General features: G+C 51.1%; 2 protein-coding genes across 8 annotated transcripts in view; one reads left to right on the top strand and one right to left on the bottom strand.

Annotated features, from left to right (window-relative positions):
- The window catches only part of SLC11A2 (solute carrier family 11 member 2), a 74116-nt gene extending 67591 nt beyond the window's left edge, over positions 1 to 6525 (bottom strand). For all 4 annotated transcript variants that reach the window (XR_009246778.1, XM_058673898.1, XM_058673901.1 and 1 more), the window contains exon 1: positions 6193 to 6525. Coding sequence is in view for 3 of the 4 variants with exons in the window: in XM_058673898.1 (XP_058529881.1) it covers positions 6193 to 6283 (91 nt within the window). In the remaining variant the exon portion in view is untranslated. The remainder of the gene's footprint in view (positions 1 to 6192) is intronic.
- A 101-nt stretch (positions 6526 to 6626) lies between these two features.
- LETMD1 (LETM1 domain containing 1) lies at positions 6627 to 13561 on the top strand. 4 transcript variants are annotated; one of them, XM_058673903.1, is made up of 9 exons: positions 6627 to 6771; positions 7026 to 7177; positions 8558 to 8673; positions 10201 to 10283; positions 11455 to 11641; positions 11764 to 11865; positions 11973 to 12125; positions 12518 to 12614; positions 13394 to 13561. In XM_058673903.1, exons 1-9 carry the CDS (start codon positions 6668 to 6670, stop codon positions 13462 to 13464), a joined length of 1065 nt encoding a protein of 354 aa, XP_058529886.1. In that variant the 5' UTR covers positions 6627 to 6667; the 3' UTR covers positions 13465 to 13561. The 4 variants fall into 4 exon arrangements, with proteins under 4 accessions (XP_058529886.1, XP_058529887.1, XP_058529889.1 ...); XM_058673904.1 differs by lacking the exon at positions 10201 to 10283 and having other exon boundaries at positions 11507 to 11641; XM_058673905.1 differs by lacking the exons at positions 6627 to 6771; positions 7026 to 7177 and adding an exon at positions 8777 to 8872 and having other exon boundaries at positions 8658 to 8673; positions 10235 to 10283.
- The last annotated feature ends 2583 nt before the right edge of the window (positions 13562 to 16144 follow it).

Here is a 16144-nt window from a genome sequence, read left to right as displayed (position 1 = left end):
CTGAAGGGACCCCACAAGACGTGGGCCATCTTCCCTGCTTTCTCGAGCGCATCGGCAGGGAGTTGGGTCAGAAGTGGAGCAGCCTGGCAGGAATCAAACCAACTCCCAGACAGGCAGTCTAAGTAGCTCTTAACCCACTGTGCCACAGCCCTGCTCCTGCCACAATGGTTCTTAATATGCGTGAGTTTTGCTATCACTTTGGATTCTGACTGAGTTCCACAGCTTTCCTCTCCAGCAGAGAGAAAAGGGGCTTACTTGTTCGATTAACACAGTCGGCCGTTGTATTCACCCATATTATCATAGAGGATATTACAAAGGATGCGGATGATAACATGCACAGGGTGATATAAGAGGGGAAAAAAGGCGCAGAGCTCCCATGCCCTCTCCTGCCACGCCACCCTCCAGCAGGTTCCACGCACTCAGCTATCCGGAGGCTCTAACCCTGTCCTTTGTGGATTGCACGGAGGCTTCACGATACTGGCATGATTGACTAAATGTCACTATTGGTGATCAACTTTTGTTTGCATATTCTTAAGTTCTTCAATAAAATATCCTCTTCAGATTTATTTTATCTCGGGGCTGGTGTGGTAACCTAGTGGCTAAAGTCCTTGCCTTGTATGCAACGGGATTCCATATGGACACTAGTTCTAATCCCGGCAGCCCAGCAGCCCAGCAGCCCAGCATCCCATCCAGCTCCCTGCTTGTGACCTGGGAAAGCAGTCGAGGACGGCCCAAAGCCTTGGGACCCTGCACCCGCGTGGGAGACCTGGAAGAGCTCCTGGCTCCTTGCTTCAGATTGGCTCAGCTCCAGCCATTGCAGCCGCTTGGGGAGTGAATCATTGGATGGAAGATCTTCCTCTCTGCCTCTCCTCCTCTTTGTATATCTGACTTTGTAATAAAAATAAACATTTTTTTAAAGATTCATTTTATCTTTATCTGAAAAGTAGGGTTACAGAGAGGTAGAGGCAGAGTGCTCGCTTACACCACTGGTTGCGGTGGCTAGGCTAGGTGGTAAGGCTGAAGCCAGGCTGGCACTGTCCCTGCAGTTTTCCCAGGCACATTAACAGGGACCTGGATCAAAAGTGGAGCAGATGAATTTAACACTGGTGCCCATATGGGATGCCAGCACCGCAGGCAGCAGCTTAGCCCACTACACCACACCAGCAGCCTTCCTGTTACTTTGGAAAAAGCCTACTAAGAGCAATATCTAACATTTGAAAATATCTAAATTTATGTTAATGCTTTGCCTCCTTTTTGTGGCTTCCATCCAGCAACCTCTATCATTACCTTACAAAATTAGCCAAGACCAGATTATTTCTCGCTGCTTTGGTTATTTCTTCCTCAAACGGTACTTTGATTCAAACCAGGACACAAGATCACCACATATTTAAAAAAAAAAAAAGCACACATCATTGACTATATACTAGGAAACTTCATAAGAATACAAAATACAAGGAAATCTCTGATATCTTACACTCAGCTATGTAAGGTATTAGGCCGGTGCAGTGGCACAGCAGGTAAAGCCAGTATCTATGGTGCCAGCATCCCATGTGGGTGCCACTTCCAGTTCTGGCTGTTCCACTTCTGATCCAGCTGCTACTCATATGCCAGGGAAAGCAACAGAAGATAGTCTAACGCCTTGGGCCCCCTACACCCACATGGGAGACACGGAAAAAGCCCCTGGCTCCCCAGCTAAGAGCTGCCTGGGTTGCAAGTGTTCCACTGCTTGGAGAAGAGCAGCCCATAGCTGGTGGGCATTCTGGGCCTGGTTAATGCCAGCACTTTGTTAACCGTGTCAGTATGCCCCCGCAGTTGCTTATATCGGAAAGACAGGGAACTCCTGGCCAGGCCACACTGTCCCAGCCCCCAGGCATGCCATCCCACCATGAGGTGCAGCAGATTGCCCAGGAAAGGGGGTTTGGAGATGTGTGGGCATTGGAGCCCTCAGTGACTCTACAGGTGCAGAATGACGTCTGAGGCCCAGGTCACTGCACCTGCAGGTAAACACGAGAGCTGAGACTGGGTGGTTTAGACAGAGGAGAAACCGGAGGGCATGTCTGGATCTGACTCATGCAGCAGCCCACGCGGAAGCCCTGGGCTGGGCTCTGTGGCACTGCCCGCTGCCCACTGATGCACACAAAAGGTAGGGGCTAGGGTGCCTGCCTGGCAGGGCAAGGCCACAGTACCCAACACTGAGAGTAAGGGCAGGCCATGCAGGGCTAGGCTATGGCACTAACCAGCATGTGACAAAACCAGGTTTGGGGGCACATTCTGTAGGGGATATGTGTAATACTCACTGGTTTGCATGAGAGCTGGGGTTGGTGAAGGGCAGAGCTAGGCATGATCATGAAACTAACCAACACTCACAGCTGACCAAGGCTGCAGCACTGGCAGGCACACCCAAGAAATGGGGCCTGGGGCCAGGCTGGGCTGTAGCACCCACCAGCATACACGAGGGCTGGGGACAGACTCTGCTGGACATGGCCCTAGCACCTGCCAGCATAAATGAGTGAGCCCTAGGTCAGGTCTGGGAGCAGGCCTGGTCGGAAAACTTGGGGACCCCGCTACTAGACCACAATTCCCACTGGTGAGCATTAGCGGGGACTGGAGGTGAGCCAGGCTGGGCCAGGCCAAGCCTTAGCACCCAGTGGCACATGTGTGACCCTGAACGGGGTATAGGCCGCACTGGGCTGGGCAACGTCACCCACTGGCTCACATGAGAGCCGAGGATTAGAGCAGGATGGGCAGGGCTAGGCCACAGCATCTACCAGCGAGAACTGGGACTGAGGGCAGGCTGCAGATCCATCAAGTGCTAAGACTGGGGACACTCAACACCAGGTGGGCGGAGCAACACTGGCACGTGCAAGATCAGGAGCAGGGAGCAGACCTGGTAGGGAAACTAAGGGCACACCCTTACTAGACGGCAGCTCCGACAGGTAAGCGTGAGAGCCAGGGCTTGGAGTGGACTGGGCTGAACGTGGTGGCAGCAAACATGTGGGCAACACAACCGACAACTTCTCAAAACTACCAAAACCACTCTGGGATCCTGCACCCGCATGGGAGACATGAAGGAGGCGCCTGGCTTCGGATTGGCTTAGTTCTAGCCATTGCAGCCACTTAGGGAATGAACCAGTGGATGGAAGATCTTTCTCTCTGCTTCTCATTCCCTCTGTAAACCTGCCTTTCCAATAAAAATAAGTTTAAATCTTAAAAAAAAAAAAAAAAAAAACCCAAGTAATACCCTTGGAACATTCTTCCCCATGTCAGTGTCTCTAAGATGACATCAAATGACAGTCACTTATCCCCGGGTGCTGGTATGGTTTGGCAGCAAAAAGCGGCCCCCTTCCCTTACCACCCCACTCCACAGTTACAGAAGGAAAAAAATTGCATACGGTTGTCCCACCCTCCTTCTTCCGTGCCTTGACCCGCTCCACCTAGTCAATGCCCACATGGGCAAATATCCTCCGCAACTATGAGTACAATAAAATAGAGCACAATAAAATCAATGCATTAAAGCAAAAGAAGTTCTTGGCTGCTTGCTTCAGAGTAGTCCTGCTCTGGCAGTTGTGACCACCTGGGGAATGAACCAGTGGAAGGAGGAGCTTCCTCTCTCAGTCTCTCTCTGCAACTCTGTGATTCAAATAAATAATCAAATCTTTTTGAAGAATGTACACTCAACGAGCAGCTCCTTGGTGTGCCAAGCGCAGCGCCAGTACGGCTGGAGATTCAGCGGGCCCAGAATCCGAGGAGGAAATCAGCCATGATATATACAATGGCAGAGCCAGTTACTCATGATCATATTAAATACCATGAAGAATAAGCATAGTGCCAACAAGACAATTCAGGTAACAGGGTCTAAGCCTGCGGGTTAAACATTTCTTACAAGAGTGCTATTTTTCCTTGTTTCAAAGCTTCAGGACACTGGTCTTTTTTTTTTTTAATTTATTCTTATTTCTTTCAAAGACACAGTGATGGGCCCAGATGATGGCTCAATGGCTAAATCCTTACCTTGCAAGCATCAGGATCCCATATGCGTGCTGGTTTGTTCCCAGCTGCTCCACTTCCCATCCAGCTCCATGCTTGTGGCCTGGGAAAGCAGTAGAGAGGATGACCCAAAGCCTTGGGACCCTGTACCCACGTGGGAGATCCAGAAGCTCCTGGCTCCTGGCTTCGGCTCGGCTCCAGCCATTCTGGCCACTAGGGGAGTGAACCAGTAAATGAAAGATATTTCTCTCTTTCCTTCTTTGCAATAAAAATAAGTAAATCTTTTTTTAAAAAAAATAACAGGGCCTGGTGTGGTGGGCTAACAGCTAAAGTCCTTGTCTTGAACACACTGGGATCCCATATGGGCGCCTGTTCTAATCCCAGCACATGGAGGCTGTTTCTCTCTGTCTCTCCTTCTCTCTGTAAATCTGTCCAATAAAAAAAATAAATCTTTTAAATATGATTTATTTATTTGAAAGACAGACAGAGACACATCTCCCAGCTGCAGGTTCACTGCCCAGATGCCTGCAACAGCCAGAGTTGGTCCAGGCAGGAGCCAGGAGCCCATCCCAGGTAACGGGGCCATCGTCCACAGGCTTCCGGGGAAGCTGGCACTTGAAGTGGCCCTCCAGCATGGCATGCGGGCATCCGCAGCGGCAGCTTCCTTCCTGGCTTCTCAGCACCTGCTCCTGCCACTGTCTCCAACGGAACCAGATGCCTCTTATCCAGACAGAATTTCGCCACAAAACTGTCCCCTTCCCTCCGCAGGAATGTTCTAGAAATACAGAACTGAAATGTGGTTTTGAAAATTGTTATATTTATTTGTCTTCCTCTATTTGACAAGGAGAGAGGGAGGAAGGTCCTGCCAGTGTGTATTCACTCCCAAATGGCCACAACAGAGCTGGCTGAGGCTGAAGTCAGGGAACCCACTGGCTCAGGGCCTCCCACAGGACTGACAGGGGCCCAGGGACCCAGATCAGCACCACTTGCCTTCCAGATGGGACCTGAAGCACACGCAGGACAGGAATCGAGGCACGCTGGCATCCCACGCGGTGTCTGTTTTTTGTAAGATTTGTTTATTTGAAGGGCAGAGTTATGGAGAGGGAGGGAGAGCGAGCTCTCGCATCCCCCTCTTAATGGCCACAATGGGGGAGCTGGGCCAGGGCAAAGTCAGGGTCCCCCAGGTACTTGGGCCATTCTCCACTGCACACAGGCAGAATCTGGATCGGGAAGGGAAAACAACCAAAACTTGAAACAGTGCCCACATGGGACGCCAACGTCACAGGCAACAGCTTAACCTGCCAGCCAACATTCCTGAGAGGAACAGAGACCACGTCTCACCCGTCCCATCCGCCCAGTCCTTGAGGAGATCCACCGACTCCAGCGCCTTGCCTGCACCCCTGGGTGCGACCGTCCCACACAGCTGCTGCTGCCTCAAGGCAGGAGACTGAGGCAAGCGCTTTCACAACCATCGCCTCCTTCGCTCCTCAACATCTCCCTCCACCACGGGAGCCACCTTACACGTCACACGCCAGGAAGGTCACACGCCAGGAAGGTCACACGCCAGGAAGGCAACGGCGGTGCTGAGATTCAGACCAAGAACCGCTGGCTCCACATGGGATGGTCTTTCTAGAACCTTCCACAGACATTAACTACTACTCCAGACCCAAGAGCACCACTCCTAGGAATCCTTCACAGCCTCTAGTATGAACTTCTGCACAAAAAAGTGGAAAATGGAATTAAAGACAAGCTTGCTATAGGGCATAATATTTTGAAAACCACCTACATAAGCGATCTTCAAAAAGTCGACGGAAAGCGTGTATGACGAAAGACACGTATGAAGCGTGTCTCAATTACACGTTTCATGTTCAATTACAGCTTTTCACAGGTTTTTTTTTTTCCAAGTCCGTGGTATGCGTCCGCAACGGCACCTAGTGTTGGGAATACTGAAGTGACCGGGGCAAGAGGCATTAGCCTTTAGGTCTAGTTCAGAGAAACGGTCCAACGGGGGCATTTTCCTAACAATAGGGATGCTAAGTGCCTTAAAGAAGACACAAGAGTGACCCGCGGGAAACCACGCGTCCGGTTCGCGGGCGCTGCTCACGCAAGCGGACCCCAAGCCGGGTGTTCGGTAGGCGCTCAGCGACACAGCCCTCTCCACAAACCTAACCAGGAAACTCCGAAAACAAGAAAAAAAGAAAAGCGTACTTTGTCTTTTGAGAGGCCGCTCCCACGGTGCCCATACGGGATGCCAGACGGACGAAAATGGACAGTTCCCGGCCACTGAGGCCGCCGCCATGAGTGGGCGCCGCGGGGCCTCCCGGCCGCCAGGGGGAGCTGCGGTCCGCGCCCTGCGCACAGCGGGCACCGCTCAGGTGCAGACGCCTCGGGGAAGCCGCTGCAACGCCCTGAGACCCTGGGGAATGGCGGGGGTCACTGGGCCTCTCAAGGAGACGGCGTCCTGGACACTCCACAAACCCCCCACGACTAACAGAAACCCGCGCTCCCTCGGGGAAAGCCCGTTTCCGGCGTCTCTCAACAGGAAGTCCCGCTATGTCCAATCCTGGCCCTTCTTCCGCGCTCGGCGCCCTGGCTACCAATCAGCGCCAGGAACGGGCGCCGGCGTCGCCAGTCACCTTTGCTCCGGAACCGCCCACCTCTCCGCCCCGCCCTCGCTGAGAAGATGGCGCTCTCCAGGGTGTCGGGAGCTCGAGCCGTGCTGTGGAGTTCGCTTGTCACCCGGAGGCTGCAGCTTGGTCCCTCCGGCATGCCGTGGGGGGCCCCTCGGTGAGGGACCTGGAGAGGGAGAAGCGGCCTGGCGTCCAGGCCCTGGCAGCGGCTCCCCCTTCGTGCATGCTTGATGTCAGGGGTCTGTCACCTCCATTCCGGCTGGAGACCTGGCTTCCCCGCGTTCTGCTCTCTGGTCATCTCAGTCCGCTTGCTTGTCTCGCGCCCCCGAGGTTCCTCCTCTGAGTCCGTCGGAGAGCCCAGGGGTGAGGGGGCTGCTCGGACTGGTTCCCAGGCTCTCGTCTTCCTCGTAGGTCTTCCCAGCTCCACCTCTCTCCAAAGGCCGACGTGAAGAGCTTCATCTCTTACGTGGTGGCCAAGACGAAAGTGCTGAATGGAAAATACCATCGTTTCTTGGGTCGTCATTTCCCGCGCTTCTATGTCCTGTATACCGTCTTCATGAAAGGTAAACCCAGCAATGAAACGAGCGGCTTCAGGTGGTTGGCACGTTCAGCCATGAGGATGTGAGTGAGCTAGACTGGCCTCCGTGTCCTCAGAGCCTGTATCCTTCCAATTCGTGTGCATTAGAAACCTGAGGATGTTTCTGGAAAGAAGTTATAGAGAGAGGAGGATGTACCGCACTGGAGCAGGGGTTATGCCCTGTGACTTGGTCCATACCAAGGGGTAGTCGGGCACATTCCACAAATCTATCTCAGGTAGCTTTTTTTTTGTTTTTAGCAGAAATGGCACTCATTGGTGTCTGAATTGTTGGGGCACTAACAGATGGAGTTATAAGGACATAATATAGAGAGTGCCGTGTGTCTCCCTCGGGAACCAGGGTGCCTGCATCCAATCTCAGCCTGTCGCTGGTTTGTGCTGGGCTAGCACTGTCCACTGGCTTCCTGAAAATCTGTAATAGCACCCATGGACCACATGATTGTCAAGATTAGATAAGTCAGTGCCAGAAATCGTGAACATTTTCATGGAAAATGTATATCATGAAACAACTGTACATGGATGTCAACAGTTTTGTGCCAAATCAAGCGTCTTAATTCCGTTTTTCCATGAACTCTTTGACATACTCTAGAATTGGGCCTAATCTAACAGTGAGTTCGCGTTAACTGTTAGTTGTTGGCATAGTCTGTGCTTTTATTGTAACACCAATTATGAAATGCCACACTCGTCACCTGGGAAAACCGTTGTCATGATTACTGGCTTCATGGACATGGAAAATTATTTATTCCCTAGAGAGATAGGAAGGGTTGTTTTGTCTGCTCTCAGGCTTATAACATAAGAAAAATGTTTGAAAGCATTTTGACTTTTGAAACCTTTTGCTGAAAATTTGTATACGCAAAAATAAAATGGTGTGATTCACTTACATGTACTCAACCTCACGTCAACATTATTAACTCAGAACGACCACTGTTACGCCATTTATATGCTAGGTTTGGGTGTAGGAATTTCCGTAGGCTAATGATGTAAAACACAGTCACAAAAGTATGTTGAATTACATTGTCTGTAAAAGTGATCCAGAATGTAGACAGGTTACTGGCTGACTGGGTGATGTTTGGGCTGATGGAGCGAGATTTCCTGATGTTAGCAAGCTCAGTTCTGAAAGAAAGATGAAAGAGTGAGTGAATCGCAGCCTGGCTTGAAGAGGGGGGCTGGACTAGGGAGGAAAGGCTGGAGTTAGCCTCCTGGGGGCTTCAGGTTACCCGCCGGAAACCTGGGATGCAGCGTGGTTGTGGGAAGCGGACACGTGTGTGGGTCAGTGAACACGGGGTAGGAAGTTGTGATCAGAGGCCCGCGGGATAACCTCACATTCTGCTCTGCTTGAACGAGGCAGGATTGCAGATGGTGTGGGCTGATGCCAAGAAGGCCAGAAGAATAAAGACAAACATGTGGAAACACAATGTAAAGTTTCATCAACTTCCGTACCGGGAGATGGAGCACTTGAGACAGGTACGGGCTGCAGGCTCATTGCCAGACACGTGCGGTGAGACAGTCACAGTGGGCCGGCAGCTCAAGCTTTTGTCCTTTCCTTTCTTGTTCACCATTAATCAAGATTTCACTTTTTGCCATAAGATCAAAATGTTGAGCAGCATGAAAGCATGAGACGATCCGTCAGCAATGGCTTCATCCCCAGTTAAGTCCTCCATAGGTACATTGTCTAAATAAATACCATAAGCGCTAACATCCTGTTCATTTCTGGACAGACAAAAATGCAAAAAGGTTCAACAGGGCCCTAGAGCAAGTACTGTTTGGTGGTGACTTGATGGGTAGTCTTGAACCTGCACAAAAATCTAGGATTCCTGCACATTAGGAAGAATCGGCCAAGGGAGCAGGTATAATGTCAGTCCCCATATCAGATCATATTTGGGATTACAGAAGTTGGAGTAGCTGTTGAGTTCAGTGGTTAGCTGCTGCCTGAGCTGCTGTGAGCCACAGCAGAGTCCGTGGCTTGGAGTTCTGTCGCCACTGCTCATGACAACTCCCTGCTCACAGCTGCCAGGCAGCAGATCATGGCTTCAGCCCTAGGCACCTACCCACCCGAATGGGAGACCCAGATGCAGTTCCAAGTTCCTGGATTTGGCTGTTATAGGCATTGAGCAAATGACCCAGCGGACGAAAGGTACCTACCTTTCAGCTAAGTAATTGTTTTATAAATAGATAGTTTTTTAATTTATTATTTTTTTTTATTTTTATTGGAAAGGCAGATGCACAGAGAGGAGGAGAGAGAGAGAAAGATCTTCCATCCAATGATTTACTCCCCAGGTGGCCGCAGCGGCTGGTACTGCACCAATCCAAAGCCAGGAGCCAGGAACCTCCTTCCGGGTATTCCACACGGGTGCAGGGTTCCAAGGCTTTGGGCCGTCCTTGACTGCTTTCCCAGGCCACAAGCAGGGAGTTGGATGGGAAGCAGGGCTGCAGGGATTAGAACTGGAGCCCATATGGTATCCTGGCACATGTAAGGCGAGGACTTTAATCACTACACTATGATGCCAGGCCCAATTTATTTATTCTTTTATTGTAAAGTCAGATATACAGAAAAGAGGAGAGACAGAAAGGAAGATCTTCCATCTGATGATTTACTCCCCAAGTGGTCACAACAGCTGGAGCTGAGCTAATCTGAAGCCAGCAGCTTCTTCCAGGTCTCCCACGTGGGTGCAGGGTCTCAAGACTTTGGGCTGTCCTCAACTGCTTTCCCAGGTCACAAGCAGGAAGCTGGAATGGATCCCAGTACATGCAAGGCGAGGACTTCACCTGCTAGGCTACTGCGCTGGGCTCGCTAAATAAATTTTTGTAAAATTTAAGCAAATGTATTGGAGGTTCTGCCCTTAGGGAAGTTATTGTCTAGAAGTAGACAGGCATAAACCTTGTCCCACTTCTGAGCCATACTAGAAGTTTCCTGTGCAGTGGGGTGGAGGGGATTGTCCAGCGTATCAAGAACTTGCCCGGGTTAAACTGCGTCTGTTTATTTCTGTGTAGTTTCGTCGAGACGTCACCAAGTGTCTTTTCCTAGGTATCATTTCCATCCCGCCCTTTGCCAACTACCTGGTCTTCTTGCTCATGTGAGTACAGGCTTGTACCCCACCAGTAGCCTTGAAGACATGCAGGTGTTTTAAACTAAAAATTACCTTGAAAAGAACTTGGCACTGAGGCAGTTAGAGGATACTAAGCTTCCTGGTCCGGTCTTCTCGTGATCTGAGGCGTCAGTGAGCCAGACCTGCCTTATCACATGGCTTAGCTGCCCTGGGTGACACAACACAATGACCCTCTCCCACATCCCTAGAAGACAGCGACCTACTCCCTGAGATGTGGGACAGATTCCGCCCTGTTCGGGAAAAAGATGCATTTTATATTCTGATAATCTGTACCTTCATAAGCAGAAGTGGCACTTCTGGTGGCCTTGCATGTCATCAATGACATTGCAGTCATCCGTGGCTGTGTGGCACGACCCCAAACTTGAAAGCTCGGAGCAGGACTATCATGATGTCCTGGGTGGGACTCGAGGGGTGATTGTTCTGTTCCATGAGATGCTCACAGAGGTCCCCCAGTGATATTTCATCTACTTGGTGGTCTTGTCCGGAGGGTCCCAGGTCACAGTGCCTTGGCAGGGATTCCTGGAAAACCAGAGCTGTCAACCAGAGTGCCCAGAGAGGCTGCTTCCGTGTGGTGGTCCCAGGGTGGCGGGGTTTCTTTGGCAGCAGCTCAGGGCTCTCCGTGAGTGCTCCGGCGATGTGTCAGGATGGCCTTTTGTAACCTCATCACAGAGGTCACCTGCATGTAGCTCTGCTCTGTCCCACTAGCCGAATCAGTCACCTGATTAGGCAGAAGAGTGTAGATGGGGCCACGCCTCCCTGCTCCGTAAGAGGAGCACCCGGGGACTCCTGGCCTTGTCTGCAAAGCCCTGTGCATCTGTAGGGGTGTGGAAGCGTGAGGCCTGTGCTGCCTCGCAGGTGGCACCCGGTTCTGTGTCCAGTTGTGTCCCAAGTGTGTTCCTCACACCCTGTCATCTGATTGCTGCATCTTCCGTGCACACGACGTCTCAGCAGCGTGGACTAACACTGTGCTTCCGCATGTCTTTAAGCTTTGCTCTGAGACACGTAAGAAAGGAAACCTTGAAGTATGGAAATAGTGGCTCTGTCTCTTCTTCCTCACTGTGTCTGCCAGTTGCTTGCTTGGCTCCCTCTGAAAGCTGGCAGTTTCAGCAAGCAACTTTGGGGTTCTTTCTCCTTGCAGGTACCTGTTTCCTAGGCAACTACTGGTCCAGCATTTCTGGACCCCAAAACAGCAGATTGATTTCTTAGATGTATATCATGCTCTGCGCAAGCAATCCCACCCAGCGGTCATTGGCAGTTTAGAAAAGGCCATTCCTCATATTTCTGATGGAGGACTCCGGTGGCAGCTAACAGACCTGTGCAACAAGGTACTCCTTGCCTCAGTCCCTCTGCGAAGCTGGGCACCTCCTTACATCCCTTGTGCTCCTACACCAGGTAAGAGGGCTAGTCAGGACCCTCCTAATGTCTGTCAACTCTGGCGCCTCCTAAGATCCAGCGTGGCACGCACCCGGCAGCCCAGGAGCTCCTAGCCTTGAGACAGTGTTTCTGTAGCCACCCCCTAGACATGAACCAACTCCAGACTCCACAAATGGTAAGCACCTTGAGGCCAGGTCTCTTCCACAACCCTCCCCTCATCTTGGGGTCTCTGTTTGGGGGCAGTCCTGTCTAACCTTCCCCTCCCGTTTTGTGGCATCACAGAAGGCCTTGAGCCGGGCCATGCTCCTCACGTCTTACCTGCCCCCTCCTCTGTTGAGGCGCCGTCTGAAGTCACACACCACTGTCATCCACCAGCTGGACAAGGCTTTGGCAAAGCTAGGGATTGGCCAGCTGACTGCACAGGAAGTGAAATCGGTGAGCATTCAATGGCGACGGCTCAGCCCTGAGCAGGCTGCTGCACTTGCGACAGGCCAGGAGCCTCAGGGTCTCCCGGGCTTCCCTGCGATATCCGAACCCAAGCTCTGTGCTTCTCTATTCTTTTACTCATTGAACTAAATTAGTGGGTAGAAGCTGCCCACCATCACCCTCACTGAATTTATTCTCTTCTGGAACGTTAAAGACCAAGGACCCATTTGAGACCCATTGTTGAGCCTCTCTGGTTATCACCTGTCCATCACCAGCTCAGGGGCCGGGGAGCAGTTTCCTGTGGGGATGACATTGCCCCTTAGCTAAAGGAGACATGGGATTGTTTGTGCATCCCCACCTTCTGTGATGACTAAGGCCCCTTTCTTTTCTGAGCTCACTAGGCTTGTTACCTTCGTGGCCTGAATTCTACCCACGTTGCTGAAGACAGGTGTCGGATGTGGCTGGGAGAATGGCTACAGATTTCCTGCCAACTGGAAGGTAAGGAAAATTTCCATTGTTAGTGGATTATTGTGGAGTTAACTATTGAGTATGTGAGGCCCCTCATCAAATCTGTGTGCCTAACTGAAAGGAGGCCAACTCGCAGGACTGGGCAGATAGTAAACTGTGAAACAAGAGGGGGTAGTGGGAATTGTGGGGACCCACAAGTCAGTGGATTCTAGTCCTAAAGAGTTCCTCCACCTGCCCACCTTCCCACTGCCAACCTTTTGCTGTTGGGGCCATCTTGTGCATGGTAGGATGCTTAGCAGCGTTCCTGGCCTCTACCCACCAGATGCCAGGAGTGCCCCTTCACCCCCAGGTGTGGCAACCAAAAGTGTCTGCAGATGTTCTGGAGTTGGGGATGGCAGGCACTGGCCTGCAGGCATTCTGGAAGGCAGCTATGCTCACCACTGTGCCACCAACGCACCTGCAGGCATTCTGATTTAAAGCAAGGCTCTGTTGCCCAGAGGAAATGGATCCTAGGTGGGAATCAGGGCTGGTGGCCTCCTATTGGGAACCTTCTACGCCCCTGGGTATCAGGACAGGCCTAATAACCTTGACCCTGAAGCATCCCAAGAGAACCCATTTCTACCAGAAAAATCCGATCCCATGAGAATGCAGAAACAAGCAAACAAATTGATGTGAATAGGAAATGCAAGGGAAGCAGAACTGGCATGCAGCGGGGAGAGGGGGTTAGGCCACAGCAGCCTCGTCCTGTCCCACCTCCCTGCACGTGCCTCCTGTGCAGCACAGACTGCTAACAGTGGTGGTGTTTTCAGAAGCCGAGCTGTCCCTCCTGCTACACAGCGTGGTCCTGCTTTCCACCAACTACCTTGAGACGAGACACTGAGAGGACCATGGACCGGATGGTGTCACCCTGCAATTGCATAGTTAATCGTGTGGGACCAAACAGCACTTATCAGCAAAGGGTCTGTGTGCAATTAGGTGTGTGGGAGGCAGAGGAGTTGCCGTGGGCTTCACAGCATGTCCCCATGTGGGAACGTTGTCAGACATCCCCTCACAGCCAGAACGGAAACCAACCCTCTTCCTAGGGGTGGTCCATGCAAGGTGCCAGCTGACCTCCCGCAGTCAGCAGTCTCTGTGCCAGCTCACTGTGAGGTGGGCAGTCAGTGCTTGCCCAGGTGGGGCTACTCACTTGGGCTAGGCTCCCTGCACTGCCATGCTGTGGACAGCTGTGTTTTTCTGTGAAAGAATTTCTGTCTGGTGAGCACTGGAGTATCTGCACGCACACTTCGCCTTCAGCACTCCCTTCCATCCTTTCTGTGACCAAAAGAGGGATATTTTTTTTTGATCCCTCTCACTGGCATGAGCTACTTCCTTTCCTTCTTAAGTTCTTTGAACATCTTCTTTTCTTCAGTGATTAACATATGGGAACATTCTAACGGAAAAGAGAAAAAGGAAATGCTTCTTGGCACCTTCCCACCCCAGCAGTCTTAACCTGTGGGCTATCCTACAGCCTGCACGGTCTTCAACTCTTGCTACCTCGGACTGTAAGCTACAGTGGGCTGCCGTCCTCGGGCCACTGGTCAAACGCATAAGGTACTAATCCTGCCCAGTCTGGGGCGACCGGGAGGGTCTGCACAGAGCTCGCCAGTGGGGTTTAGTTTGTGTGTGTATACATCAGTGACGTGCAAGTTCCGTTTACTGTAAATGCATGAAAAAACTTCAGTAAAGACTCTAACCAGCTGGTGGCGATCCCCTATGCGTGTAGTAATCGCTTGTTGTTGTTGAGGCTCCTTTTCCAAGACTGACAGGCTCTGCCTGAAGGGATTGAATGAGTCGGAACAGAACCTTTGGATAGGATGGAAGCTGACCTTGTTGCACATTTTAAGCTGTTAACAGGAATTGGGAATTTCACACATATTTACAGTTAATAGAATGATAAAACAGGACCCAAGGGCCGGAACTGCAGACGGAGCCAAGCTCCTTCAGGCCTCCTTAAGCTGAAGCGGGACATGTGTGCACCCACGAGAATGTTCTACTTTTCCACCACAAAATGTTGCTATTGTTAACATTAATTCCTAACTGACCTAATTAGTTTGACATACAACACTGGAGAGGTGTCCTTTCTCTAACAAGTAACACAACTGTGGCCTGGCAAGATAAAGAAGAGCACACCATTCTTCTGTATATTTCTTTAATATTACATTTAAATATTCTCTTTAAATACAGCATTATCACAATGTAAAGAACCTAAAAGGCAAAAAAAAAAAAAAAGGTTTCCAGAGGAACAGACAAGCCTTGGATTCACATTGAAAACACGACCTGTGTACAGTGTGTGAGAAAGGAAATTGGAAAATGAGTCGCAGTGGAGAAGTCATTTCTTTATGTAGACCTAGGCTGAGAGGGACTGAAGCCATCTGTTTTCCTAGCAGCCACGAGCTAGACTTCTGTCCAACTCAGGTAGCACCAGATATGAGATGGACCAAGTGGCAGAAAAGGCCCTTCGCTTGACAAGACATATGCTAAATGTCATTATTTACCATTCGGAAGTCTGAGATCCATGTGCATTCGAACTATAGAGCTGACGAAGAAATGGACTGTGATGAAGCAAGCACAGCTTCTTAGCTAACAGGAGGGGATGCAGGGGCTTAATTCCAGAGGCGCAGCCCTGGTGCCATCCCAAAGACTGATGGACTTCCTGCTGAGCTGCTGGAGCCTTCCCGGGCGGAAACTCAGAGCTCACTCTCCCCTCTATGCTACGTTTAAGATGAAGGTTTCCTCCCAAGACTAGGGCCTGTGCCCAGCTCTCAGGGTGCCAGTCTGAGGTGCAGAGTGGTAGTTCACTGGACATGTCATCTGGAAGGCCCCTCGGCATTCGGGCAGCTTTATGAGGCCAGGACTCGGGGGGAGAGAAGCATGCGGCGCTTCATTAAGAACTCCCCTTCAAATAGAAAACCGTGTCAAAGCAGGAATGCCAGGAAAGGACAGATGGGCACAAAGTCCCTCTGTGTTCAGGACAAGGCCCTGGAGGCTCCGGCCTTAGGGATGTTTTAGGTGAGCTGCTGCTGCAGCACGCAGGGAGGTCACTTCAAGACCCCCGGGTCTTAACAGCCAGAGAAAAGGCTGGATGGGAAGCTGAGGACGAGCAGTTCTATCAAAAAAGCAAGCCTTTTTTCTTCTGGTTAGTAAATCAGCAGAAGGAAAGCACGGTACGCAAAGGATGCTAGAAGGTAACGATGTTTTTGCTTCCTTCTGCCTGCATTTTCAAACAGTCCAAGACAGCTTTGCTTCTGGAAGAAAATCAGAGGCGCTCAGCAGAGCAGGTCCTGGGATGGAAGCAGGATGGGAGGGACAGAAGTGGACCTGAGCCCCCTGGACTGGGGTGACCCATGGCACTGGAGAATGGGTCTGGTTGCCAATTTCCCACCCAATGTGATAAACATTTGTAGTTCTTGGGACACAACTGGAATTGTGTAAATAACTAACCCTGTATAGCCAAGGAGGACCCTAAAGGTAGACACGGGGGTGGAGGGAATAGTCCGTGGCCTTAGATCACCTACATTTAC

Source organism: Ochotona princeps, chromosome 15, assembly GCF_030435755.1.
Source record: "Ochotona princeps isolate mOchPri1 chromosome 15, mOchPri1.hap1, whole genome shotgun sequence".
NCBI lineage: Eukaryota > Metazoa > Chordata > Mammalia > Lagomorpha > Ochotonidae > Ochotona > Ochotona princeps.
The sequence above is the reverse complement of the archived record's forward strand: the minus strand, read 5'-3'. Positions and strand labels throughout refer to the sequence as shown.